The sequence below is a fragment of the Mytilus edulis genome, chromosome 9, assembly GCF_963676685.1.
Source record: "Mytilus edulis chromosome 9, xbMytEdul2.2, whole genome shotgun sequence".
NCBI classification, from domain to species: domain Eukaryota; kingdom Metazoa; phylum Mollusca; class Bivalvia; order Mytilida; family Mytilidae; genus Mytilus; species Mytilus edulis.
The window spans coordinates 40,419,775-40,447,694 of NC_092352.1; the positions used below are offsets into that span (position 1 = coordinate 40,419,775).

The 27,920-nt window shown below is 32.9% G+C and overlaps 2 protein-coding genes across 3 annotated transcripts; both read left to right on the forward strand.

Moving 5' to 3' along the window:
• The first annotated feature begins 265 nt into the window (after window positions 1–265).
• LOC139488317 (zinc finger protein ZFP2-like) lies at window positions 266–5,932 on the forward strand. Of its 2 annotated transcripts, none has more exons than XM_071273849.1 (2): window positions 266–373; window positions 3,573–5,932. In XM_071273849.1, exon 2 carries the CDS (start codon window positions 3,591–3,593, stop codon window positions 5,868–5,870), a length of 2,280 nt encoding a protein of 759 aa, XP_071129950.1. In that variant the 5' UTR covers window positions 266–373; window positions 3,573–3,590; the 3' UTR covers window positions 5,871–5,932. The 2 variants fall into 2 exon arrangements, with proteins under 2 accessions (XP_071129950.1, XP_071129949.1); XM_071273848.1 differs by having other exon boundaries at window positions 306–458.
• Window positions 5,933–15,149: 9,217 nt separating this feature from the next.
• Window positions 15,150–26,408, forward strand: LOC139488318 (pre-mRNA splicing regulator USH1G-like). The gene is made up of 2 exons (XM_071273850.1): window positions 15,150–15,536; window positions 24,736–26,408. The coding sequence occupies exons 1-2, from the start codon at window positions 15,370–15,372 to the stop codon at window positions 26,027–26,029; spliced, it is 1,461 nt and encodes a 486-aa protein (XP_071129951.1). The 5' UTR covers window positions 15,150–15,369; the 3' UTR covers window positions 26,030–26,408.
• The last annotated feature ends 1,512 nt before the right edge of the window (window positions 26,409–27,920 follow it).

The following is a 27,920-nucleotide window of genomic DNA, read 5'->3' on the forward strand; positions in this document are numbered from 1 at the left end:
TTTCAAATGTTCAGCTGCTATATTTTCTTCATCAGCAGATTTATTATTTTTCATTTCACTAAAATACTTTTCATTTCACTGACTTCTGTTACAGGTGAAATATTTTCTATCTTATTTTCAGTAAAAGTTTTTATTAATGTTTTATATCATTTTCAACTAGACTAAAGTGTTCATATTGACGTCTTATTATATAACACACAATGCTTTCCCGCCGAACTTGGTATTCGTGTAAACTTTTTGTTTATGGCGCTCCATTCAAAGGAGAGATTATTTGAAAAATAAGGAAAGGAAACGCAGTATCTGTCGTTTCTTTCTCATTTCAAAACTGAACTGCTGGGTACCAATTTTTTTCCAGGTCTGGAAACTTGTTTAGGTCAGTGAGTTAAGCATTACATGAGTAGTTAGACACATGCCAGCATAGACAACAAACCAACGTTAAAACGATAAAGCGAATGCAGGTACAGAAGACAAATAATACTTTTGGTTTTATTTAATTTTAAGGTGGACATGGTGGACGAACATTGCTGTAAATTTTACACCACAGACACTTGTTTCTGTCAATGTGGGGGTTACTATCAACACCCGTACGAAAGTGATTTCGTACGGGTGTGGATAATAAACCCCACATTGACAGAAACAAATGCATGTGCTCACAACTGTAAGTGACAGGTTAAGGGGTGTAACTGTCATGTGACTGAGTGCCAGAGTGGACAGCACAGGCACTTGTTTCTATCTGAGACTACTATAACACAGTTTATAGTGTTATATAACACAGTTTATAGTGTTATATAACACAGTTTATAGTGTTATAGTAGTCTCAGTTTCTATCCATGCATTGATATTGATAGTGGGTCTTCCCATGGATAGAAACGAGTGCCTGTGGTAGACAGTTTCAAATGCAATTCAGGTGGGTTTTTTTAAATTTTTACACCAACTGCAGGAAACGGACAAAAATGCACATCGAAATCAAAATAAGATTTTATCTTTCCGAAACACAAAATGCAGTATGGCTAGTTGACAGTCGGAGGGTATAACTTTAAACTTAAATACATTGTAAAAGAAAAATAAACATGCAAATGTTATTTGTGGACTAAAATTTTAATTTATTGTAATAAATAATGATCAGAGCATGCAATGATGTACTGCCCAAGATTCCAAGTAATTCCCAAGTGTCTCATATATTAAGTTACATAGATATAAGAAGATGTGGTATGATTGCCGATGAGACAACTCTCCATCCAAGTAACAATTTATTAAAAGTAAACCATTATAGGTCAAGGTACGGCCTTGTATGCCTGTATTAATTAATAAAAATATAAGCGCATATGGTATGAGTGTCAATGAGACAACTCACCATTTAAGTCACAATTTGTAAAAGTAAAACAATATAGGTCAAAGTGTGGTATGCAACACAGAGCCTTAGCTCACACCCAACAGCATGAACAGCAAGCTATAAAGGGCCCCACAAAATGAATAGTGAAAAACAATTCTAACATCAAAACCAGTCTATCCTATATCAAAAAAACCTGAGAAACTGTAAACGCTTATGAACCACATCACAATTGACAACCACTGAACATCAGGTTAGGCTTTACCAAGAGTAGTTGTTTTTAGGTTCAGTCATTTTTGTTCCTTTGTCATGCTTGTTATTGATGAACCTTAACATTAAAAGATCTAAATGTCTAACTAAATAAAATAAAAAAATAAGTGTATTTTGATGAAACACACTTTTTTCTCATTACAAGGAAGAAGCAGCTAAACAAGCCACAGAAACACACACACATATCTATTGGAGTATTGGTCATCAGATTGTACTGAACTGGTTCAATTTTCATTTATACACTATTTCAGTGACTTAGGCCACACCAATTTGATTCCTTGTTCGACGGACCCGCCCGCACATATTTTTTTCAAAACAGATTTTTTTTTTTTAAATTCCCGCTTCCCGCATCCGGAAATGTAATCATGTCCATTTTCCGCACCGTGTTTTTGTATATGTTATAAAAAGATCTCAACATTTGTTTTTAAAATCACAGTCTAACCTTTATATAATGATTTTAAACATATAAGCACCCCTCTACACTGTAAATATCTGTGAGAATATTTGTTTCAGCATGAAACCAATGTATCCCAAGTGGGAGTGGTCTGATATAAATACATTGGTTTCTTTCCCCCCTTGTCTTATATTCCCTATCAAAAAATGTTCGTTGTTAAAATAAAGTACAAAGAACTTCAGAAGGATTTGCTTTCAACTGCAATTATATTGTATGCTGACGGCAATTCACGCTGCAGGTTTGTGCACCTGTCCTGATTGATTCAGGGGCCTGTTGTTCATCAGTTATCGTTTGTTGATGTTGTTCATTGGTATTTTCCCGTTTGGAAATATAAATTAGATTGTTGGTTTTCCTGTTCGAATTGTGTACACTAATAATTTTGGGGCCCCTTATAGCTTGCTGTTTGGTCTGGATCAAAGCCCTGTGTAAAAGGCCGTACTTTGACCTATTTTTGTTATTATCAGGTTGGGAACAACCCTCCCTCAGACCAGGGATCATTTTATAGTTGTAGAAAAGAAAATAGAAAAACTAAGAATTTTTCACTCAAAAAGAGGAGAAATACATTATATTTTAAACAACTTCTCTAAATTGGGGTCCACTTTATTTTGATTGATATTAAACTGTTTAAAGTAAATGTGTTAACATGGCTAAAGTCCAGGAATATTATATTACAAAGTTCTTGGACATGTTTTGACCATTTAATACCATATGAATATTACAGTTCTTTGGGAAAATATGAGCCCTTTTGTACTAAAAAGTGTTATACAAAAAAATAAATATTATAACTTATATTGACCCCTTATAAAAGGGATATTTATAACATTAAGGGATTGTTCTGAACCTGATTATGACTTGGATGGAGAATTGTCTCATTGTCAGTCACACATACATAGACCAGATTTAATTACTCAATTATTTCTTGTTGAACAGGGAAAAAATACTCCATAAATTAAAGAAATGTCAAAATACAAGTGATAAATCAAGTTTTAATATAGTCAAAACCAACTATTTTATGTTTACAAAAAAAAATTATAATCGCTCGCCTTTACTTTTTAAGCTTCGCCTCAAAAATTTGCAAATTAAATATTTTTTTATTAAAATTTTCAAATCGCTCGCTCGCCCCAATTTTTGGAGTCCAAAAATCCGTAGAACAAGAAATTAAATTGGTGTGGCCTTATACTTCTATAAATAAGTCTCAGATTGTACCTGTCCAAATACAAATAAGAAATGAATTTAACATTCTTAAAAACAAAAGGGGGGGGGGGGACGAAATGACCCTCATACAGAGAGGAATGTCACAGTAACATTTTCTCAGTTCTGATATAAAACAAATTATACAAGGTGCAATGTGTAATTAAAGAAAGGCAATTTATAGCTGGAAATTTTTGTGTTCAGGAACCGGTTTCAGTTCATTCTTTTTTCTTTTGCAGTACTCATTGAAAGATGTTGACATAACTGTCTATCTTCATCAACATATGAAAACTCCTTTAAATTTACACAAAGAATTTTTTATTACAGAAATTAAAGTGAGAAAATATGGACAAAGACCAGCACCATAACAGCTTAGAACCAGCAAAGGGAGAAAACAGCTTAGAACCAGCAAAGGGAGAAAACAGCTTAGAACCAGCAAACGGAGAACACAGCTTAGAACCAGCAAAGGGAGAAAACAGCTTAGAACCAGCAAACGGAGAAAACAGCTTAGAACCAGCAAACGGAGATAACAGCTTAGAACCAGCAAACGGAGAAAACAGCTTAGAACCAGCAAAGGGAGAAAACAGCTTAGAACCAGCAAACGGAGAAAACAGCTTAGAACCAGCAAACGGAGAAAACAGCTTAGAACCAGCAAAGGGAGAAAACAGCTTAGAATCAGCAAATAAAGAACAAGAATCTGAAGTTCCAGAAGAGGGTATTTCTCAGACTGACGTAACTTCTGATAAAAATACATCAATCATTTCTACACTGAAGCAAAAGGACGGGAAATATCAATGTACAGTTTGCCAAAAGTTTTTTCTAAAACACACAATCAGACGGCATATAAAAAATTTCCATGCTGATGGTAAAACGCATGTTTGTAGAATTTGTCTGGCAGTTTTTAGTCAAAAGTATGATCTTATAATTCATACAAAAACAGCACATTCAAGACCTCCAAATTACAAATGCAATATTTGTGACAAAACTTATATGCACAAGAATTCATTGATTAGACACAAGGAATGCCATTCTGATACAGAATTTCTCTGTAAAATTTGTAATAAAAACTTCAAATCAAGTGATAGTCTTAAAAAGCATTGTTCTTCCCATGGAAAAGAGAAAAAATATATATGTAGCGTGTGTGGAAATAAATTCATGGAAAAACATTATTTAAAGATTCATATGGCGTCCCATTCAAATGACAAACTTAGGGAATGCACAATATGTAATAGAAAATTTAGTACTATTGCTCAATGTAAAACCCACGAAGAAAAAGTGCATGCTGGGAATATTACATTTACGTGTCCAGTCTGTAATAAATTTTATTTTGAATCTTATCAATTAAAAAACCACATGAAAAAACATTCTGTCGCTGAAAAGAAACCTGGTTATAAATGTGGCACTTGTGGCAAAAGTATAACAACTCGTTGGTCATTGAAAAAACATGAGTTAAGACATTTGGGAGTTGAAAAAATTCGATGTGATATATGTGACAAAGGTTTTAGTGATAATTATACATTAAAGAAACATAAAAAGTTGATACATACTCTCAACTTCGATTTTAAATGTCAAATTTGCGGCCAAGGCTTTGTCTGCAAAGAAAAGTATAAACACCATCAAGCAAGGCATCTCAAGATTAGAAAACATCAATGTAATTTCTGCAAGAGAAAGTTTTTGTTAGAGAGGAGTTGCATTAGTCATATGAAAATAAAACATCAGGATGAATATTTTGCTGGTAAAAAATCATCTCTTCATGAATGTGAATTTTGTGGGAAAAAATTCTTGTATTTAAAACTTAGAAATGAACACATCAAGCTTCACACTGGACATAGACCCCTTATTTGTCAATTTTGTAATAAATCATATAGAACACAACAGACTCTTGCACTTCATGAGAAAAGACATACAAATCCATTTGAGTGTGGAATATGCCATGCACAATTTATTCAAAAGCATTTGCTTTTAAAACATTTGAAAAAACATGAAGATACTACTACCAAAGACCATCAACGACAACAGAATATCAGTGTTAAAGAACAAACACAATTTGGTCATGATAATCTACTTAAAATTGAGGCCAACAATTCTCATGATCCAATGTATATGGTACACTCAGAAGGAGCAGTGGATGAACAAAGTCAATTTGGAATGAATAGTAAACTGTCCAAAGAAAATCATACATCAAAGGAATTAAGATGTAGTAACGATGTGTTACAAATTCAAGGTGGGATTCAACCATCATGTGAGACTCCACTAGCATTGTGGACTGAAGGTCTAAATATAGAAGCAGTGAATGATGAGATAAAACCAGAAATCATAAACGAAATTAAGGAGGAAGTAAAAACAATTGAACCAGAGACAAACGATCATCAAATGAAAGAACAAAGTACATTTCTTAATCATGGTCAAAGATCAGATACAGGATACTTAAGTACATGTAGTTCTGGGTTCCCTTTGAAAACAGAACACACTTTACAGCAGAATATAGTAAACCCATTAAATGGTAATGTTGTAACAATGACTAAACTTGGATCAGTGAAGGTGAATACTGAAGATCTTCAGAAAATACTCAATAGGGGAAATATTTTGGATATCATAAAATCTCAGACACAAAATGATTTATAATGAATTACATATGCAAGAGTAAGTTTATTATTATCTATTTATTAAAGTTTGTATTTTTCTGATCTATTCTTTTATTTTTTAGTGGTAATATTTTTATACCCTGTCTGTATTGAAGGGGACATTAAGTTTTACCCTTGTATGTCTGTATGTACGTCCGTCTGTCCATACGTCTCAAAGTTTGTTTCTGCTCTGTAATTTTAGTTTTCCTCAACCAAATGTTATGAAACTTATATCACAAAATACAAATCAAGTTTGAATTTTGGTGGTGTCAATTTAACAGTTCTAGAGTTATGCCCCTTTAAAAATTGCAATATTGGTAAATTTTTCTCTCTGTTCTCTTACTTTTAAACCAAATGTTATGAAACTTATACACAATATAAAAAAGAAGATGTGGTATGATTGCTAATTAGACAACTCTCCACAAAAGATCAAAATGACACAGAAATTAACAACTGTAGGTCACTGTACAACCTTCAACAATGAGTAAAGCCCATACGGCAAAGTCAGCTATAAAAAACACAATGCTTATTAGTTTGAATTTCGGTGGTGTCACTCTTACCAATCTAGAGTTGCTGAATTTTCGTATTCATTCTCTAACTTAAATTTACCTCAACCAACTGTTATGAAACTAATACCTATACTTATTATCATATGGACACATTCCCCATTTATTTTTATGATACAATAACATGTGAACTTTGAAAGTTTGCATTGCAGTATATTTCCATGAGAAACATGAAAAAATTAAAGCTTCAGTATTAACACAAATAACATAAACATAAGCAATTCATCAATCCTTTTTGTCCATTATTTTTAGGAAATCATTCAAAGTTTTCACCATTACTCAGTTTGTAAAGACAAGGCATAAGCAGTCTGCACATCACCCCTTATAATATATATGTCAATATGACTTACAGGTTACCACCAATAAGACAGCAACCCAAAGATACAAAACACCAGTTAGACAGGAACCCAAAGATAAAAAACACCAATTAGAAACTAACCCAAAGATACAAAACACCAATTAGAAACTAACCTAAATATACAAAGCACCAATTAGACACAAAACCCAAAGATACAAAACACCAATTAGACAGCAACCCAATGATACAAAACGTAAATTTGTCACCAACCCAATGATACAATACACCAATAAGACACCAACCCAAAGATACAAACAACCAGTTAGACAGCAACCTGAATATACAAAACACCAATTAGACACCAACCCAAATATACAAAACACCAATTAGACACCAACCAAAGATACAAAACACCAATTAGACACCAACCCTAAGATACCAAACACCAATTGGACACTAACCCAATGACACACACACCAATAAGACACCAACCCAAAGATATAAAACACTAATTAGACACCAACCCAATGATATAAAACACAAATCCAAAGATACAAAACACCAATTTGACAGCAACCTCAAGATATTAGACACCAACTCAAAGATACAAAACACCAATTTGACAGCAACCTCAAGATATTAGACACCAACCCAAAGATACAAAACACCAATTTGACAGCAACCTCAAGATATTAGACACCAACCCAAAGATACAAAACACCAATTTGACAGCAACCTCAAGATATTAGACACCAACCCAAAGATACAAAACACCAATTTGACAGCAACATCAAGATATTAGACACCAACCCAAAGATACAAAACACCAATTTGACAGCAACCTCAAGATATTAGACACCAACCCAAAGATACAAAACACCAATTTGACAGCAACCTCAAGATATTAGACACCAACCCAAAGATACAAAACACCAATTTGACAGCAACCTCAAGATATTAGACACCAACCCAAAGATACAAAACACCAATTTGACAGCAACCTCAAGATATTAGACACCAACCCAAAGATACAAAACACCAATTTGACAGCAACCTCAAGATATTAGACACCAATCCAAAGATACAAAACATCAATTTGACAGCAACCTCAAGATATTAGGTAGCAATACACAGTTAGGAGTTTAGTTTCGCATTTTGGCCCTGTGGATTTTTAAAATAGGAAAGTTATTGTGTAATAAAATTCATTTTTAGGCAGATGCGTGCTAATTTAGCCTTCAAAGATAGTTTATAAGTTCATCAAGATTATGTTTTACATGTTTTATGGGCTGTTTTCTGTTTGACAATCCGTATTTTCATAGCTAGACCGGCCATCGGTCCAGAAATTAATGTACTATTTACACTCTTTTTCTACGCGAAGTTTTTGACGCAATTTTACAAAAAAATGAGATGAAAGACATATGATTTTCATTGGATTTGCTGAATGATATATGTACACAGTTTCAGAAAAGGTATTACTTCAAGCGATTGAAATTCTACTTTTAGCCAAATTTTTGGGGAAATATGTGACATCTTTCCCCCCGTTTTTGCAATATTTTATAACAAACAAATGCAGATTGTTGCCATGGATACACCAAAAAGAAATTATATTTTACCATGATTTTATTTACTGGATATAAAATCTATGGAAGATTCTGATTACATACATATGCGCATATATGACACAAACAGTAAGCTTGATATTGCAAGAAAGCAATGAAAAGGGGATGGTAAAATTCATAAGGGCAAATTTTAGTATTTTTTCCTGACTGTTTATTGCTACCTTAGACACCAAGCCAAAGATACAAAACACAAATTAAACAGCAACTCAATGATACAAAACGTCAATTTGTCAGCAACCCGAAGATACAAAACACCAATTGGACAGCAACCCAATGATACAAAACGTCAATCTGTCACCAACCTAATGATACAATACACCAATTGGACACCAACCCAAAGATACAAACAACCAGTTAGACAGCAACCTAAATATACAAAACACCAATTAGACACCAACCCAATTATACAAAACACCAATTAGACACCAACCAAAAGATACAAAACACCAATTAGACCCCAACCCTATGATACAAAGCACCAATTAGACAGCAACCCAATGTCACACACACCAATTAGACACCAACCCAAAGATATAAAACACTAATTGGACAGCAACCAAATGATACACACACCAATTAGACACCAACCCAAAGATACAAAACACCAATTTGACAGCAACCTCAAGATATTAGACACCAAGCCAAAGATACAAAACACAAATTAAACTGCAACTCAATGATACAAAACGTCAATTTGTCAGCAACCCAAAGATACAAAACACCAATTTGACACCAACCCAAATATACAAAACATCAATTACACACTTAGCCAAAGATACAAAACACCAATTAGAAACCAACCCAAAGAAACAAAACACCAATTAGACAGCAACCCAATGATACAAAACACCGATTAGACAGCAACCCAATGATAAAAAACGTAAATTTGTCACCAACCCAATGATACAAAACGCCAATTAGACAGCAACCCAATGATAAAAAACGTAAATTTGTCACCAACCTAATGATACAAAACGCCAATTAGACAGCAACCCAAAGATACAAAATATCAATTAGACAGCAACCCAATGATATAAAACACCAATTAGAAAGCAACCCAATGACACAAAACACCAATTAGACACCAACCCAAAGATACAAAACACAAATTAGTCACCAATCCAATGACACAAAACACCAATTAGACAGCAACCAATGATAAAACACACCAATTAGACAGCAACCCAAAGATACAAAACACAAATTAAACAGCAACTCAATGATACAAAACGTCAATTTGTCAGCAACCCAAAGATACAAAACACCAATTGGACAGCAACCCAATGATGCAAAACGTCAATCTGTCACCAACCTAATGATACAATACACCAATTAGACACCAACCCAAAGATACAAACAACCAGTTAGACAGCAACCTAAATATACAAAACACCAATTAGACACCAACCCAAATATACAAAACACCAATTAGACACCAACCCAATTATACAAAACACCAATTAGACACCAACCAAAAGATACAAAACACCAATTAGACACGAACCCTAAGATACAAAACACCAATTTGACACCAACCAAAAGATACAAAACACCAATTTGACATCATTTCAATGATGCAAACACTAATTAGACGGCTATCCAAATTATCAAGTGATACAAAACGCCAATAGATAGCAACCGAATGATCAGAACACCAAAAGACAGCAACCAAAATGATACTAAACAAGAATAAGTTAGAAACCCAATGACACATAACAACAATAGACATTAAGAGGTTAAGATGGTGTCTTTGACAACAGATTTATCTAAAATATGTCAAGGGCTAAATTTTCCTAAGTCTGAAGAAGTTGTAATACATTTAATAGAGTACATCAAAGATCTGACATTTAATTTTACATGAACTGATCATCAATCGACTGCTCTCATTTTGCTCGGGTTTCATTTTTGGAAAATATAATAGATGGAGATAATTTGTAAAAAGAAAGTCTTCAACAAAATAAGGTTTAAGAAAAAGTCAAATTGGCAGCAAGTGTTTGCTGACAAGTTGTAGGAGTTATTGCCCTTAAAATATTGTTAGTTTCAGCTTACCTTGCATGAATGGTGATCAGTGGCGGATCCAGGGGGGGGGGGGTGCGGGGGTTGGAACCTCTTTTTTGGACGATCATTTGAATGGGGACATGTGGTTGGAACCCCCCTTTATCCTGTGTAAGGAACCCCCCTTTTTAAAATGGCTGGATCCGCCCCTGACGGTGATCATGTTAACTTTGCGTCTATCCTTGTTGTTCATTGTCTGTCGTCTACCAAACTACCTAGATATTCTGGTATCTTGTGTAATAACTGTATCTTGGTATAATTATGATCCATCAACAAATATGGCAGCGTTTGCTTAAAATAGAACATATAATGGTAAAATTTTGCAAACTTCTAAGCTTTGGGTTATTTTCTTGAAAACTATAACAGAAAGATAGAAATTTTTTATGAGTAACTTTACCTAAACAATAAGATTTTTACAATAATTCAAACTGGACGAATAGTCAATTGACCCCTTAAAACAATTGTCATCCATGAAAGCTGGTGTTTGTCTCGCCTCTGACAAAAGTCACAGCATGCGAGACTTGAGTATTACTGTCCGGCGGTTGCGGCGATGGTGGCGTAAACTGTTTGTTTAAAGCTTTATATTTCTGAAGGTGGCAGACATGGATGCTTCATATCTTGCTAAGATACCTTACATATATGTTACGAAGTTTAGATATCTATCATATGTCCAGTGTCCTTCACCTCATTTCATGGTTCAGCGACTGCTTGAAAAAAAGGAGGTTTTTTTGTAATATGAATTCCTCACTTATTATGAGTAATATCTGTAATACTAAAATTACGAGGTCCAATTTGTCAGCCGTCATCACGTAAAAACGACGAATCAAAGAATTCAGCTTTATATATAACTAATATAGTACAAAGGTGTAGATTAAAAATTACACCACTCCAAGCCATTTTGTTTTCCAGGTAATTAATATTGCCAATAATTAAGAATTTCCGGGTCGAGTCCGATACCGATACCAATAGTATATATTCACCTGTTACCTATTACCTTATCTGTACGTTCCGCATCTAACAGGTGCACCAACAAACGGCGTATTTAGGATTATGCTATATACACGGATCATAATCACATGGTTGACACTACTAAATTCAATCATTGTCAAATTGTCACCTATTGTAGTATTTTAATCAGTAAGACTTTCTAAGATAACAGTACGAATACTAAAAATCTGGACTAAAAATGAGGTGTATATAGGAACCGTTTTCAATTTGTTAGCGGGCATGACATAAAACAGTGAATCAAATAATTCAACTTTATTTATAACTAACATAGGACAATGCTGTTGATTAAAAATTACTCCATTCCAGGACCTTTTGTTATCCAAAAAATTAATATTACCAATAATTGATAAGTTCCAGTTCGACGGGTTCAAACAGAAAGATTTGAAAGCAGAGAAAACTGTGTATCATATTATCGGCATGACTTTATCAGATAAAAAAATAATACTAAAATAAGGCTTGCGCATAGTTATATACTTTAATTCAGTCACGGACCCGCGATATCACGGGTGTGTTCTAGTTAGGATAACCATTTGGTTCATAGGTTCCTTGCAACATCTACATGTCAATCACCAGGGTTCACCTGATCTCGACCTCATTTCATGGATCAGCAATCAAGGTTAATGTAACATGAGTATGTCCGTTCTTCAAATACTATTAACAGTAGGTTAATTAAATGTGATGTATGGAATGACTGTAATGTGTGCATGTCAGTCTGGCAGGTTTGATCTGACCTCGCGGACCTAATCTTTATGGTTATTGGGCGATTTCTAGCTTTTGTGGTTTGGTCTGTTTTTTCAAGTACTAATAGCTGTAGGTCAACTATATTTGGTGTATGGAATGGTTGTATTATTGTGATTTTACAAACAGGCACACATGACTGTTTGCAATAAAGAAAACAATAGATATCAAAATGGCATATATTTTCACCAATAGCCTCTTGATTCATGCACAGTAGGTTAGAATTTTTTTTATTATATGATTATTTAAACACAAAAGAAAAGGCATAAGATTTATCTTTTATCATCGAACAAAAAGGAAGTAAAATGCTCACACTGATGCAGGAACTTTCTATACTAGAATGTCCCTGGTTGATGTGAGGTTTTAGCTTTCAAAAGTGTTCCACGAAAATAGTGTTTTTTTTATGATTTTAAACTTTGCTACTGAAAAGCTAGAGTTATCTGCCTTATACTATAAAAATATCTTGGTGTGGCATGATAAATATATAAAAAAAAAAATGGAAGAGTTCCGTGGAACCCAGTGTCTCGCCTATACTTTTCGCAGGCTCGACAAAAAATGGGCAAACAAATTATTAATTTTTTTTCTCTAGATATAATTTTTTATTGTAAGAAGCAGGAACATTGTTAGAAGCAGAAACATTTCTAATTGTTAGTTATATCGTTTGGTAAAAATCGAGGATGGTTTATGAATCTAATAAATGTTTTAAAAACTTTAATAACTGCAGACTGAATGGTAATGTTTCATGGAAGAAAAACTAAGTCCATGTATTAGTAATATACGGTAAAACAGGAAATAAAGGCTTACCAAATTTCCCTTTATATACTAGCCTGTGATCATAAAAATTGGCAGAAATCCAGGATAGTTTTAGAAAGTTAATAGAATGTTAACCACGTAGTGAATTTAATGTTAAATGGCAGAAAAACTAAGTCCATTTATAAGTAAAATACGGATAAATAGGATTTTTTTTAAAAACATTCTCATCTGGATACTATCTAAAGATCAGAAACATTAAATTTGCAAAAACTTTAACCAAATAAGGCTGTTAGTTTTCTCGTCTGAATTGTTTTACATTGTCATTTCGGGGCTTAACTGACTATGCAGTATGGGCTTTGCTCATTGTTGAAGGCCGTACGGTGACCTATAGTTGTTAATTTCTGTGTCATTTTGGTCTCTTGTGGTGTTGTCTAATTGTTAATCATACCACATCTTCTTTTTTATATTGATCCTTGTTTCTAAAAAATTGGGATTTCAGAGTCAAGATCTTAAGAGCGGGTGTTTCAAGTAAGAAACTATATCGTCGCAAAAGTGTGCTCAACATTTACAGAAACAAGTACAAAAATACAGTTTAACTTGTTATGCGTGTTTGTTAAATTGCTTGTTGTTAACGTCCAGTCACAAATACTTCAAGTATTTTCTGGCAGAAAACAATAAACAAAAATCCATTAGATATTTATTTTCGAAGAATAAGTCGACTAGGATGAGAAACGCACAATTTGACTGCAACGATAAAAAGGGGAAGAGGTATGTTTGGCATAGACAGAAATCTCGCTTTGCAATAGAGCGATCTACGAACCCCTAAAAGATTTGTTCCAATGGTTATTTGTCTTCCAGAGGGTTATGCACATGAGGCAAGGGATTGAAAGTACCCATTTCGACCAAAAGTGGCTGCGTTTTATACCTCACACACAACCATGTGGACTATGTAATTACATAAATTCACAATATCACAACTCCATGCATGTGCTTTGGGGTTCTTTTATACATAGATATATAAAGTGCATAGAAAATCAACCAAACAATGTTATTGTAGATTTGATTCTTTACTTCCGCCCCGGCTGGAACGTGAACATGTACTTTTCACTTCATACAACTACTTTAACACCGCCTAGCATTGCGCAGACGCCTTATCCCACAGATTTTGGCCAAATTTGAATATTTATGCAAAAAAAGATTTGAGATAGACGTTCTTCGATGTTAAAAGCTAGTAAACTATGCAGAGTTTGTGATCTTTTGTGTAAAAAAGCCTTCAAAAGCAGCATATGTCACCGAATAAAAAATATGGAAATGCGCAAAATTGATATACAAATGTTTTTAAAATAGCAATCAGGAATATTCCATCTTCAACTGCTAATTCATGATTTGTAACTTTTATATTTAAATCACATCTTCGCTTGCTTAGGTAACGATCAAGTCTCTTCTTTCCCTGAGGGGACTGGGTTGCAACTCTAGGCTAGCAAAGATTGTCTATTCATGGACAAGCCGAAAACCAAATTAATACAGGAAAACATAAGTGGTAAAGTATTGAAAATAAACCAAAAATAACCACAGGCGAAGCTTCTGACTTTGGACAGGTATATGAAGGGTTACTACTACTAAGGGGTGTTTAATGACAATGACTACCAATAAGGGTGTCCCACAGTCGGTTTGAAGGGGTTACCATTTTTTATACAGACCTAACAACCATTTTGCTCTGAGGGGTGGGGGATATGGTTTAAAAAATCTAATTCCCTACTTTGAATTAAAAAAAATTGGAACAGGAAGAAAAGATTGAATTCCGACTTTTAGTATTTGCGATTAAATTTTGTGTTTACGTATTTCTTTAAAAAAAATAGAGTTTCGTGCGACAAAATATAAATACAATATTTATGCCTGCGTAGTGCAACAAATGTTTTCAGATTGATAAAAAAAATATTAAAAAAATTTCTGAAAGTCAAAATAATGGTCTTTCCCATATGCTGATAGTAATGTTTCTGTTTCGATTAACTTGTTTATTATTTACACAAATGAAATAAAATGCAGGTAATTCAAGAATAACATTTCTGAATGTACCAGAGCACCTGGAAGTTTAACATTTGTAGATTATAAAGGTAAATAGATCAATGTTTTGGGAAAATTCGAATTTCTAATCAATTTTTACCTGGACTTAATTTACTAAATACACCTGACCAAAATGTGTCATAGTGTTTGATAAAAGTTACTCTTATCGATAAAATGTTACTTTATATTGAACAACATGAATATTCATAACTGAAGACCCAATCTCATATCAAAGTTCGCTCTTGGCTCGAATCTTTCTCAGGTGACTAATTTCTCGAAATCGAATCGTTTAGTTAGTTTATCTATCCGATCACCGAGTAAGCCGCATATGGTACTGTACTATACATATGTATTAGAATAAAACAACCAGTTTATGTGACAAAACACAAGTATTTAATTATGGGGGATGAGAAATTCCACCAAGCTGCTAGAGATGGTTATTTGGACTTACTTCGTAGTGCCACAAAAAGGGAATTAAATAGTACGGACGAAGATGGAATGACCGCCACATTGTGGGCTGCTTATTCTGGGAACTTGGACGCACTAAGACAAATTATTGGTAGAGGGTAGGTATTAGATACTGATATAGTAGATTTATACGGGTTTTTTTTTCTTCATTTATCTGCACTTTGGTTCATTCTTCTGATATACATGTATTTCTCATCTTTTTTACTATTTCCTGTATGTGGACAAATTTGTAAAATGATTATTTTCCTTATTGTAAAAAAATCCAACATGATTATAGGTATCACAGTATAATAATAAGGTTATCCAAAATAAACCGTTATAAAAAATATGTCTCAGGTGATTTGAACCTATTTTCTGACGGAACATTTTAACCAAGTGAACTTTTCTTCCTTCCTCGAATTCGAACTCAAACAAATGTCCTTATAGTTAACATTTTGCATGTATGTTTTGGCATTACTTTGTAATATCTAATCATACTTTCATGTAGATTAGGTTAAGATGTAAAACCCCGCTACCATAAATTATCATAATTTTAAAAATACATATACCAAAAAATTTGACTGCTTAAAAGTATTGAAATATAATCCTTGTATCGAAGAAAAGCAAGAATAAGCAATATTTAATGTTGTCCTCCTAAAAAAGACACTCAATGTCATATAAAAACAATAGAAATATTTACATTGAATTTGTTTAGTTGCTGTCGGAGACTGTGTAATAGTATACATAACCAGAAAGATATAATCTAAATACGGTCGAAATAATGGTAATTTTGACAAATACCACTGGGGTGCTTCAGGCTTATATTAAAACGCATTTGGAATATTTCTGACATTGTGAAAGCCTTGTTTGTTAAAATTACAGAAAAATCGAATTTTGCATATATTTGGTCCAAACATTTTTCAATCACGTTATTAACATGTTTTATTACATTAAAAAATATGATGGTTTGATCAGCAAAATAATAAATTTTGTTATCTTGCAATATATTTGAAGCCCAAGGCTTTTACAATCAATGTATTTGTCCGTTTGACATATGGCTGAACACTATGTCCTCTTTGTATGTACAAATACATATGTAAAGTCAATTTTGATCAGATGGCGGTATAGAACAGATTCGAAATATGGAATCTTACAGTATTATTTCACGTCATTTATAAATCTATGCATACTCTAAACTGGTGTTGCGATAAGTGTAACAGGGGTCTAGTTAATTCATACTATTTTTTCTTTACCGTTTTTCTCTAATATGGATACCGTCTATTTTTTATGGGTGAATGTCCAAAGTCCTAAGCCTGTGTAGAATTGCAATTGAAATGTAAAGCAATTTAAATAAGCGTGGTCTGGTTGACAAGGATGCAGATCTCAAGAGTGTATGGTTTCCGAATTTAAAAAAAGCCTTGAGCCATATCCTACCGTTGGCTTTTTTATTTGGGGGAAGTTAGAGTTAATGCCTGATCTTTTTCTATTTTCTATTTAATTAATTCACGATATTAAGACTCCAGGCGATAAATAATTGGACATATTGAAAAGACAACTATCTTTTATGGAAGGCCGTATTTGCCTCTTGTCTTATGTCTGTGTGTGTCGTTCGATTGCTGTTGCATTGATATTTTCTCCACGTCTCCTTATTAAGTTGATATAAATGTATAACCATTCGGTTGTTGTCTGCTCTTTGGTCGGGTTGTTGTCTCTTTGACATACTCCCCATTTCCATTCTCAATTTTATGTGCATAGCCTTAATGTAAAATTAATCCATGTAGGTATTTGGTTTTAATAAAACCTCAGCCATTTCACTTACAAAATATTTCTGTTGGTTAGGATAGGTACATTTCATGTGCAACTATTATTTACACATCAGACCTATAATATTATAATAAATATTTTATGTTAAAGGGTTGGATTATATTGTCGGCCTACAATAGAAGTTGTCAGTTTTCAAGGGTTTTTGTTTCGTGATTGTAAATGTTTGCATTAGATAAGGAAATGAGTTATTGAGGACAAATCTCCATAGTTTATAATCGATTGGCAAGGTTTTAAATTGTGCACAACATATGGCATAACTTCTTTAGATAAAACTTGCATATATATATGCGCATCATGATATTTCAGATTTGAAGATTTCGGGTTGTCTGGTATTGGTGAAATTAAGTTTAATATCTAGCTTAGGATCATACTGCTTATAATCTTTCAAATTTTATATTCACAATAGAATTTAAATTAAGTGTGAAGTTCAACAGATATCTATTATTCTATTCTTCATTGTTGAGGGTCTTGATTTGGCTGACAGAATATATACTAATGGACCAATACAATAAAAAAAAAATGGAATAAAAAATAGAGAAAAAAAGGCGAATAAAATTAGAGAATAATGGGGTGCTGAAATATAAAATTAGAGAATAATGGGGTGCTGCAATATAAGTATATAGAATAATGAGCACATAAAATTACATAAAATATTTGTTGACAGAAACACAACGACACAAAAAATACAGCAATCCATGACTTAATTGTTGTACTCTTGGTTATTTTATACTCTCTCAGAAGTCGGAATCTTCAGTAAAAAAAATTGTAGATAGTGTAACAACGTTAGAGGGTGAAAACATTTTATTATAATTTATGGTTACAACTTGAGAAAAAACAAACAATATAAGTTTAATAGCTGGCAAATTTGGAATATTTGATGACTGCAAATAATGCGTTATTTACACGCTACTGTTCAATAAAATTCAGAGTGGTTTGCCCTGGGACCAACTCTTAAACGAGGAAATAGTATCCGTTAGAAAGTACAGTTAAACACGTTTGAATAGTGCCAGTTTCAATTAACAACCCCTCCTTTACGAGACATTTTGTATGATCATTATCAGAATTGTTTTGTCACCAATGGAATAGATGCAATGACGAATGGTAAATATTGTCACGAAAGAATTCTGATGTGACGTCTAAATGAACTGTAAAGAAAAATGTTTTTGTGGCATAGGATGTTGATCTATTTGATAACACCTACATTGGAATGTGGGAGGATAAAACAGAAAGGTTACTATACTCAGGAAACTTCATAATTGAAAAGAATTACATAAATTTATAACAGAGTAAGTCAGTAGATGTGGTATGAGTGCCAATGAGACAAATCTCTATCCAAGTCACAATGTAAAAAAGTTAACAAACCTCGGTCAAAGTACTGTTTCAATACGGAGCTTTGGTTCACACCAAAAAGCAAGCTATAAAGGTCCCAAAAAATTACTAGTGAGAAACAATAGATATCAGGATGGAAATTTTGTATATCAGATGTGCGTTTCGCCGACAAAAGACTCGCCAGTGACGCTCGAATAAAAACAAACCTCGAAGGCCAAATAAGGTACGAAGTTGAAGAGCATTAAGGACCAAAAATTCGGAAAGGTTTTGCTGGATACATCTCATGTATCTGTTGCTCATCTGGGAAAGTATTTCGAAAAAAAACACAACTGTTTAGTAATATAAATCTTGTTTCAATAGACATTTGTTCAGATTTTTCATGAGTAGTCAGAAAAATTGAAAATGAAGCGTTTAGATTCAAATGATATTTTTACGGTTTTGATATAGAGGAATTTCAGTATGAAATAATACAAAAAGGGACGAAAAAACTAAGAAATAAAAAAGTCGAAATATTTGATTCGGGCAAATCCCGGTTTAAAACAGAGAGAGAGAGAGAGAGGAAAGGAATTCTATTTCAACATTTCTTATTTATAGAATTTAGACCGTCTTCGCAAATGTCTTCTTATCCAGCAGATTATGTTTATTAAAGAATGAATTGATTGTTGTCCAAGTTGGCCAATTCTTATCTCTAACTTTCCAATATTTATTTAAATCTTTCTTTGCATTACACAGAAGTAGATATACGTTAATATAAATTGCATATTTAGATTAAAGCACATAAATTGTTCAAAATAACTTGGTTACTAAAACTTCAAAGAATATCTGAATGTTGAACAAATATTTTGACACACCTATATAATGTACTGATATGTAGTATAGAGTAGAACTTTGACACCTGGCAACACAAGGGTCTTAGGGATTCCATGTTAATAACGAAAATTTATTGCCGTTGTAAAATATTTTAATTCTAACAACAAAAATGTCCAAATAAGCAATTTTCCCTAAATTTGTTTCACTGTCTAGAGGTTTTATTCCGATAATTGTTTTTTTATGAACATAAAAATGAGTCGGAATGAAATACTGATAGGATTTTGCAATCCATTTATACATTCATCTATAAAAATCTTATTCATTAATTACATTAATATTATTGATGAGGGATAATTTTATAAATTATCGTCATTTTTACATGCGCTTAAGTTTTTTGTGAAATTTTGCACCAAACTAACTTATTTTTATCGTGAAGACAAACTCAAAAGTCACTTCTGTAGGTCTTTTTGGTCGTTTACTTGAGACCGTCCTCATTCAATATTGGGATTATTGTACCCAATAAGCTATATATCTTTTCGACGTAAATCCCATGCATAGATATTTATAAATGTTTCTTTTGTACATTTAATGCTTATATATCATTGTTCGTTTGTTAGTTTTTAAATAATCTTTTACCGTATTAAAAACGGATCAAAGTTGCATATGGGATGGAGAGCATTCAAACGCCCAGGGAAGATTACAACCGATTTAGACTGGTTATAAGCATGATCTTTTCAAAGGCAAATGTAAACATTCTCTCCGTATTTACCAATGATCACTGAAATGCAAGAGACCGATAACAAATATTAAGGATATTGTGTACTGCAATACTACCGATCTATATGCACAATATTGTGTATGTGTTATGTAAACACGTTTTAATCAAATTTCTTCAAACTCGATTGACGACGAAACAAGTTACAATTTTTCTTCAATAATAGTTCCATTCAAAGTTAAGTGGAAATCCTTGTTTCTATAATTCGTTGAAAGGAAGTGCAACTACTAATTTAGCTGATTTTTGTTAAATTCATAACGTAAATCGATAGTTTTGTTCATGGTTGCAATTACAAAACTTTTATCAAAGTTACTAAAAAAATGTCTAATTTCAAATTTTTATCAAATTGATACCGTAGGGTTTTTGATATGAAGATGAAGTATAATTTTCATGTTGTTACTCTTTTGAACTCATCATTTGATTAGAACAATTTGACAATAGTGAATAATTACTATTCCATTTTTTTTAAAAAGAAAACGGATGCATGTTACATATTTTTTATGCTTACTTTATAAAGATGACTTTGTGATCGTCATATGGGGACGTTTCGATAGATTTTACTTTTTACAGTGAATATTTCATCTGATGATCTGTACTATAAAGGCGTTGTTCATATCTACATATATTTACGTGCATTTGTGCAGTTTTAATCAACCCGAATTGATACCTGTCATTGAAAGGCACTCAAACAAATATTTCATTATATACCACCAAGAACCACATGATAATTCAAAACAAAAATTAATCCGTGAGAAATCAGATCCATAAAACTGGCAAGGGGATGGGGTCATGATACTAAATAAAGATATACACAGAATGACAAAAGTAATCCAAACAGTACAACCACGCTTAATAGTATATCTCTGAAATGTAAAAGATGATCCTATATATAAAACGAAATTAACGTAGTAAGGACATGCTATGGACATGACATAAAAGTTCACTTTCTCGGTACTCTAAACTTCGTCACTTTATGGCTTAAATCTAGTACCGTCACATGATTAACACAATTATGAATGAAAGTTCTATTATTGTAAATTATTTATCCTTTTATCAGTTTAATTCAAAATAATTGAAATAACTGTCCAGGTTTGGCCATAGACCAACGTCAATAGATTAGATAGCTATCATCATAGTGTAAACTATCTCCGCCAGTTAAACAAACTTCAATAGATATCATCCTGTTGCGTGTGATAAAAACGTTTCAGCAATACTGATAATTCCTTTTACCATATGCATGATCGGCAAAAATGCAATTCCACTTCATATTCAAATTTTATTCTCATTGATAGATATGTTTACATAAATTCATAAAAAAAAATGAAATGGTAACATTGATTTGAATAACGTTATTCAGGAAAAAAAAGGATTTAAAAAAAAAAAGAATTACAAACGGACGGACAGACGCCAACTGATTGCAATGACACACTTCTTAATTCAAAACAGTGTAAGAGACTATTCACATATTTAATAGTACATTGTCCCATTTCATGAATAAAACATTACATGTACAGTAAAATAAAGACAATACAAATTTGTATATTTCCGAAGAAACACTGGGTTATTGACCAACATATGGCCTAGTTACTAGAATATTGAACTCTTGGCATCCTAAAGGGACTGTAAAATAAAAAGGACAAGTCAGAATTAAATGAACTTATATCAATATACATTCTTTCACTCATTAAGAGCTTACTCGGGTTTCTTAGCAAGAACACTATAGACTTGGTAGATATAGTGAACAGGGTTAAAAAATACTTAACCTCTAGTACAGGTTTGCTTGGGTTCATTGATTGTTGATTTGACGCCCATTTCTTCTTTTTCGTTTCAAAATTTCGTCCGCAACTTTTATTGCACTTTTTTTCTCGAATTTGTTCCAAGCAAACCAGATTAATGTCGACATACATTGGTGTTTTTTCCAGATATACTTTAAATGTTAATCATACAAATCAGAAAAGTGTTATTAAAACTTATAATGAAATTTCTGTTAGAGCTAATTTCCTATTAATGCATGTAGAGCAAGACTTTTGTTGGCTTGCTTGCTTTGTTCGTATATTGTACAATTGTAATTGGGATGAGGTCCAATCATTTAAATATACATATTTATATATAATATTTGTTATACATGGTGTGTTAGAGACCTTATACGATATATGGGATCAGTATATTCCATATGGGATGAGAGCAAATATCTAATAAAGGTTTAACTATGCCTACAATATACAATGTTTGAAGAATTCAATCTCAAGCGTTTATACAAACAAAGCAAGCAAGCAAGCCAACCAAAGTTTTATCCTACAAGCATTATGAAATTTGCTCTGACGTTAAGCACGATATTGCGTCTCAAATGGTAACGTCAAATGTTTACGTTTTACGGCGATTACCGATTATTTGGGATAAGTTTTGTATTTAACTTGCATTTTTTGTTTTGCACATCAATGTGGATACGTTTTATAATGTTTTGTTGTACTGAATATGCATTGAATATTTCCCAATGAAGGTAACGTAAGCAACAAACAACAAAATATATCGTGTTTGGGTAATGCATATCTTTATGAAATGAGAGTGAGTGAGTGTTGGTTGCTTTACGCCGCATTAGCACAAAAAGGCTATATCGCGGCGAGAGCTAATTCGAATATTTTTACAATTTAAAGCATATTTTTAAAATAAGACAAACAGTCCTTCAATATACTAAAATTCTTGACTAAAGCAAATTGAGTATATACAAATAAAAATCAACAGTAAAATAACGTGATAAAAATTAAAATCGATTTAAATATAATAACATTTTTATATTCTATAATAAATTCCAATTTCTTTTAAAAAAACAACAATATTTGTAAATGGAACATTATTAAATAAATCATACATATTATTGACATTGAAATGCTTCTTACGAATATCAGCAAAGTCAATACAATTAATTAAAACATGTTTAATAGTATACTTGCAGTTGCAAGGAACACATTGTGGTTCATCTTCATTTTAAAAAAAAAAAATTCATATGAAATGAGAAGATATATATATACGGTATGATGAGTGCCAATGAGACTCTCTACCAGAGATCAATTGACATAAAACGTATTAAAGTGCTATGTTTTCCCATTTAGATCCGAAAAGGAGGAGGATATATATTTTGCTTTAATATAAAAAGTTTGTCGAGAATAACAAGTTAAACGGGTCTTGCTTATAAAATTCACTATAATAGCCGGCGGTACAATTAGATTATGAAATGAAACGATTGTCAGAAAAAAAAGGTTAATTATAAATCATCTCATGTTTACAAGCTTTGTATGATGTGGAGAGGTATATAGCCACGCTTTAGGCCCAATTTTATTTTCACTTTCAATTCTATACACATGAATCTTATTGCAGAGAAATAAAAAAAAAATTGCAGTCAGTTTACGCTTCCCAAATTTGAAAATTTGATAAAGATGATTTGTTATCCTCTTGTGATACAAAACTTTTTCACAACTTGAGAACCTCATCTAAACGAACAAACCCAGTCATCTGAATTTTTTTTATGATGCTTTGTGGTCTTGTTGATAGTATCTGACTATCAAGAAAATTCTTTCTAAGGAACTATATACAGATGATCCACCATAAATAGCGTACCCCGAATCGACAACGTTGAAAACGTACGAAAATCGTCCAATGGACAAATTTGCAAGACATTTCATTTCTTTGAAAACGAAGTCGTTTTGACTACGCAAGTTATCAAAAAGTATGTAGCTGTTTTGTAAAGTTAAAGCACAATTACGGAAAAGGACTATTTAGCATGCAACTAATCTAAATTTTTAATAAATAACGTCGCAAATGACAATTTATTTGTAAAAAAACGGCGAAATCCGACATTGGACATCTTGCAAGACATTTGCCAGAAGCCGTTGCATTTTTATATGTAGTGTGAGTGCTCCAAAAATTCGATTTTGATATGGTCTATGTATGCACATATGCGAGCCGAATTTACACAAACGAAATATCATATAATCTTATATTTTAAAACCTATAAATTTTGATAACTTAACATCTTCCAAAATCTGACCAATATGAACACTATTTGTTTTTGGCAAAAAATAGCATTGGTCGTACCAGAAACACATTTCCAGTAATATTGTTATACTTTATATATGAAGCATATCATTCATTCGAATTTTCGTGGATATAACACTATTTTGAAGAACACAAACACCTCTGCTAAAATGATTATACGTATAGTCTGTTACGTCTGACACGCATATTTTTGACGTTTTGTCAATATGTTGTCCTTATTTTAGACTAAAGTAAAATATGATAAAATAATTTGTACTTTTTTTCGGAATAGTATTTACCTGTCTAGTCTATGGATATAAGTTTTATAAAACTTAACTGTTATGATTTTATAGAAAAGCTGTTTATTAGTGTGGACTGGTTGATTACACGGTATTGACGCAATAACGTGCATAACGTCTCTAAAAACAACATCACAACAACAACTACCCAGGATAACCATCCACCATCCAGTCAACAGTATCCAATAGTTTTCTTACATATTCTTTAAAATCGTTTGAAATGCTGTATTTTCTTTTTTTCTTTTTCAGTGGTGACCATAACAAGGCCGATTTAACAGGATTTACTCCGCTACATCACGCCTGCAAAAATGGACATGAAAATGTTGTTCACTACTTGGTAAATTTTGGATGTAATATTTGGGCTCTTGATAACGAGTACCACACGGCTTTAGACATTGCAAATCTTTATGACAGACGTGATATTGCACAATTTTTGGATAGTACACATTCAAAGCAAGAATCTAAAAATCCGAAAGTCGTTCAGAGTTTGAAGGAAAAGGCGACGCGCGATGCTGAAAACAATGTGAAAAGGTACGAAAGATTGCAAAAAGAGGTTGACCGATATGTGAAAAAACAGGAAAAACATCGTGAGGAAAGAGAGAATAACGACTTCAAAGCTCCAACGAAAGGAGGTTTCTTTAAAACACTGACTATAAAACTTAAAGGAAGTCAACGATTAGCCAACAATAAAAAGTTTCAACAACATTCATCATCGTCCAACTTTTCCGATTTGGCTATCGGGACGGGTAAAAGGGGTGTTGCGAAAAAAATTGCGATGAAACAAATGAGTCAAGAAGGGGGAGGAACTTATGATCCAAAAGAAGTAGGTACCAGTGGAAGGAGAACATTAAGGTCATTGGCACCTGGGTCAATGTTAGTTCAAGCCGGGTCAGCATCAGATGTCATGTATTTGACGAATCGTGAAAGTGATACACAAGGAATACGACCAGCTCTGAATAATGTTTTTACAGGAATGCCAAGTTCGAAGAATAAATGGAAAAGTGATTCTGATTTACTTGACAGTGGAATCGATGATGTTGATGAAGAAGAAGAAAAGCCAGGCATATTCAATCGTCCAATGTTGGGGAAAATTTCATTTTTAAAAAGTCATACCGGAATGTCTGGAACATTTACAGGAATGACAAATGGTCATCGGTCTGCATCTGCAGACGACCTTGATGGTATTGAAACTGTTGTAAATGGCTACCAAAATGGCGACGACCACTCAAGCAGTGGAAGTGAAGACATGCAATTTGCATCACAAACACAGATGAAAGATGTTCCATGGGAGGCTGACGAAGTTATCGATGACGACGACGATGCTACACCGCTCGTCCGATTCCTCGAAACATGCGAACTAAGTGGTTATTTGCATATGTTTACAAAACAAGATATTGATTTGAGTAATCTGTCTCTACTCACAGATGGCGACCTTTTAGATCTAGGATTACCAATGGGTCCGCGTCGTGCTATACAACATGCACTGAAGCAACGACAAAGTGTTTTATCGCAACCACGACCAATTGTTGACAGCTTTTTGTAGACGGAATTCAAAGTGATTACAGTATTTCTTATCTTGCCAAAAACTTAGACTTTAACCAGCATTTTTATTATAAACTCTGTGCATTGATTCGGACATGTATGTTTGGTTGATGCTAAATTTGTGCAAATGGTGGTTAGAAAATAATATCTTTAAACTATAATTTTTTTTTCAAATAATTGATATCATTTTTAAAAAGACAGTAAATTAGAAACAATGAATTGTACTGTCTAAAAACTGTATATAATAGAAGTGAACTTCTTCAACATGTTGTCCTTTGTTAACCTGACTGTAGACCAGCCTGGTCTGCATAGTTATCCATAAATAAGATGCTCATTATTGTTAATAAATTCAATCTTAAAATAAAAATGTTTTAAATTCCCGGTGAACTTGGGTATTACTTCACGTACGATCAAAAGAGCGGGACAGTAAAAATATCTTTGGTCCCTATTAGACCGCGATAAAACCCCGTTCTGTTTGAAAAATAAACATACTATAATTATTTTGCTTGAGAAATTTATTCATGATAAATATTACCTTTTGATTTCAAACTTTGTGAATTTAAGAAGGCAAATATCGCGTTATTTTGAGTTATTAGATTTAGTATTTCTCAATTGTATTATAACTTCTCAGTGTAATTAACTTAATCTTAAAAGAATCGTGAATTTTGGTATTGATGCAATTTCACAGTGGATAATACATATAAAAGAAGGTATATGGTATGATTGCCAATGCGATCTAACTCTCCACAAGAGACCAAATGACACAAAAATTTACAGCTATAGAACATACTGAAAGAAAAACTGTGTAACACAGCAACAAATTAAACGACAACCACTGAACGAATGATGTTATCGTGCTTCATCACGTTATAAAAATCTTTGTTTAAATACTACTTCATAGGAATATTACCTCTTATGTTCAACTTTTACCAAATAATACTTTTTGGCAGTGCACCAACGGACAAAGAAGACTTTTACTTGAGGTCAGTATAGGTCAAAGCTTGAGGTCACCGCAGTAATTGAAATACTAGAATCGAGCAACAGTTTTGGTTTCTGGGTTGCATCTCTTTAACATACGTTCATCCTTCGTCAAACATAAACTATAAAAGACCAACGGAAAGAACAAGATATGACAACTCAATATGCGTAAGTCAAAGGTCAAGGTCGCAGTATTTAAAACAGATTGAAATAGTTAGCACACTTTTATTTGAGACAAACAATTGATATTTTCTGACCATTCATAGGATTTCAAACCAATTTTTTGTGCACGAAAGTACTATTTAGTAAAAAAAAAAAAAGGCCTTTGTTAAAAGCACCGGGTCAAAGGTCAATGGTCACATGAGCAATTTATAGACTGCAATTTTGGCACATTATAAAATTTATCTTTATCACGAACCCAATCCTTTGAATATCCAAAAGGTATCCAACACAACAATAAGTCAAAATACTATGTGTACTTTTAGTCTCAGCTTTATATATGTACTGAATAAAAAATGCTTTCTTTCAAAAGGTCTCAAGGTATTCGTTAGTCTCGATCATCCAGCCGCTTTATTTTTCAAAGTAGATTAAATATGCGTCTGGGTTGTCGAGACTAAGTATTCGTGTGTTTCAGACGGACAGGAAGACTAAAATCATAATGTCATTTGCGGCGAGGACACGTCAATTACTTGGTGTGTGTTGATTGAATTATAACCGTTGTTTTTTGTCTAGCCTGCGACTACTGCCGCAGAAAGCTCGACATGAGGATAGTGATCCGGTGGCGGCGTTAATTTTAAAAGCTTTTTATTTTAGAAGGTGGAAGACCTGGATGCTTCATACTTTGTATATAGATGCCTTATGGTATATGAAGTTTCCGTCTTTCACATATGTCCATTGTCCTTTTTATATTCTAG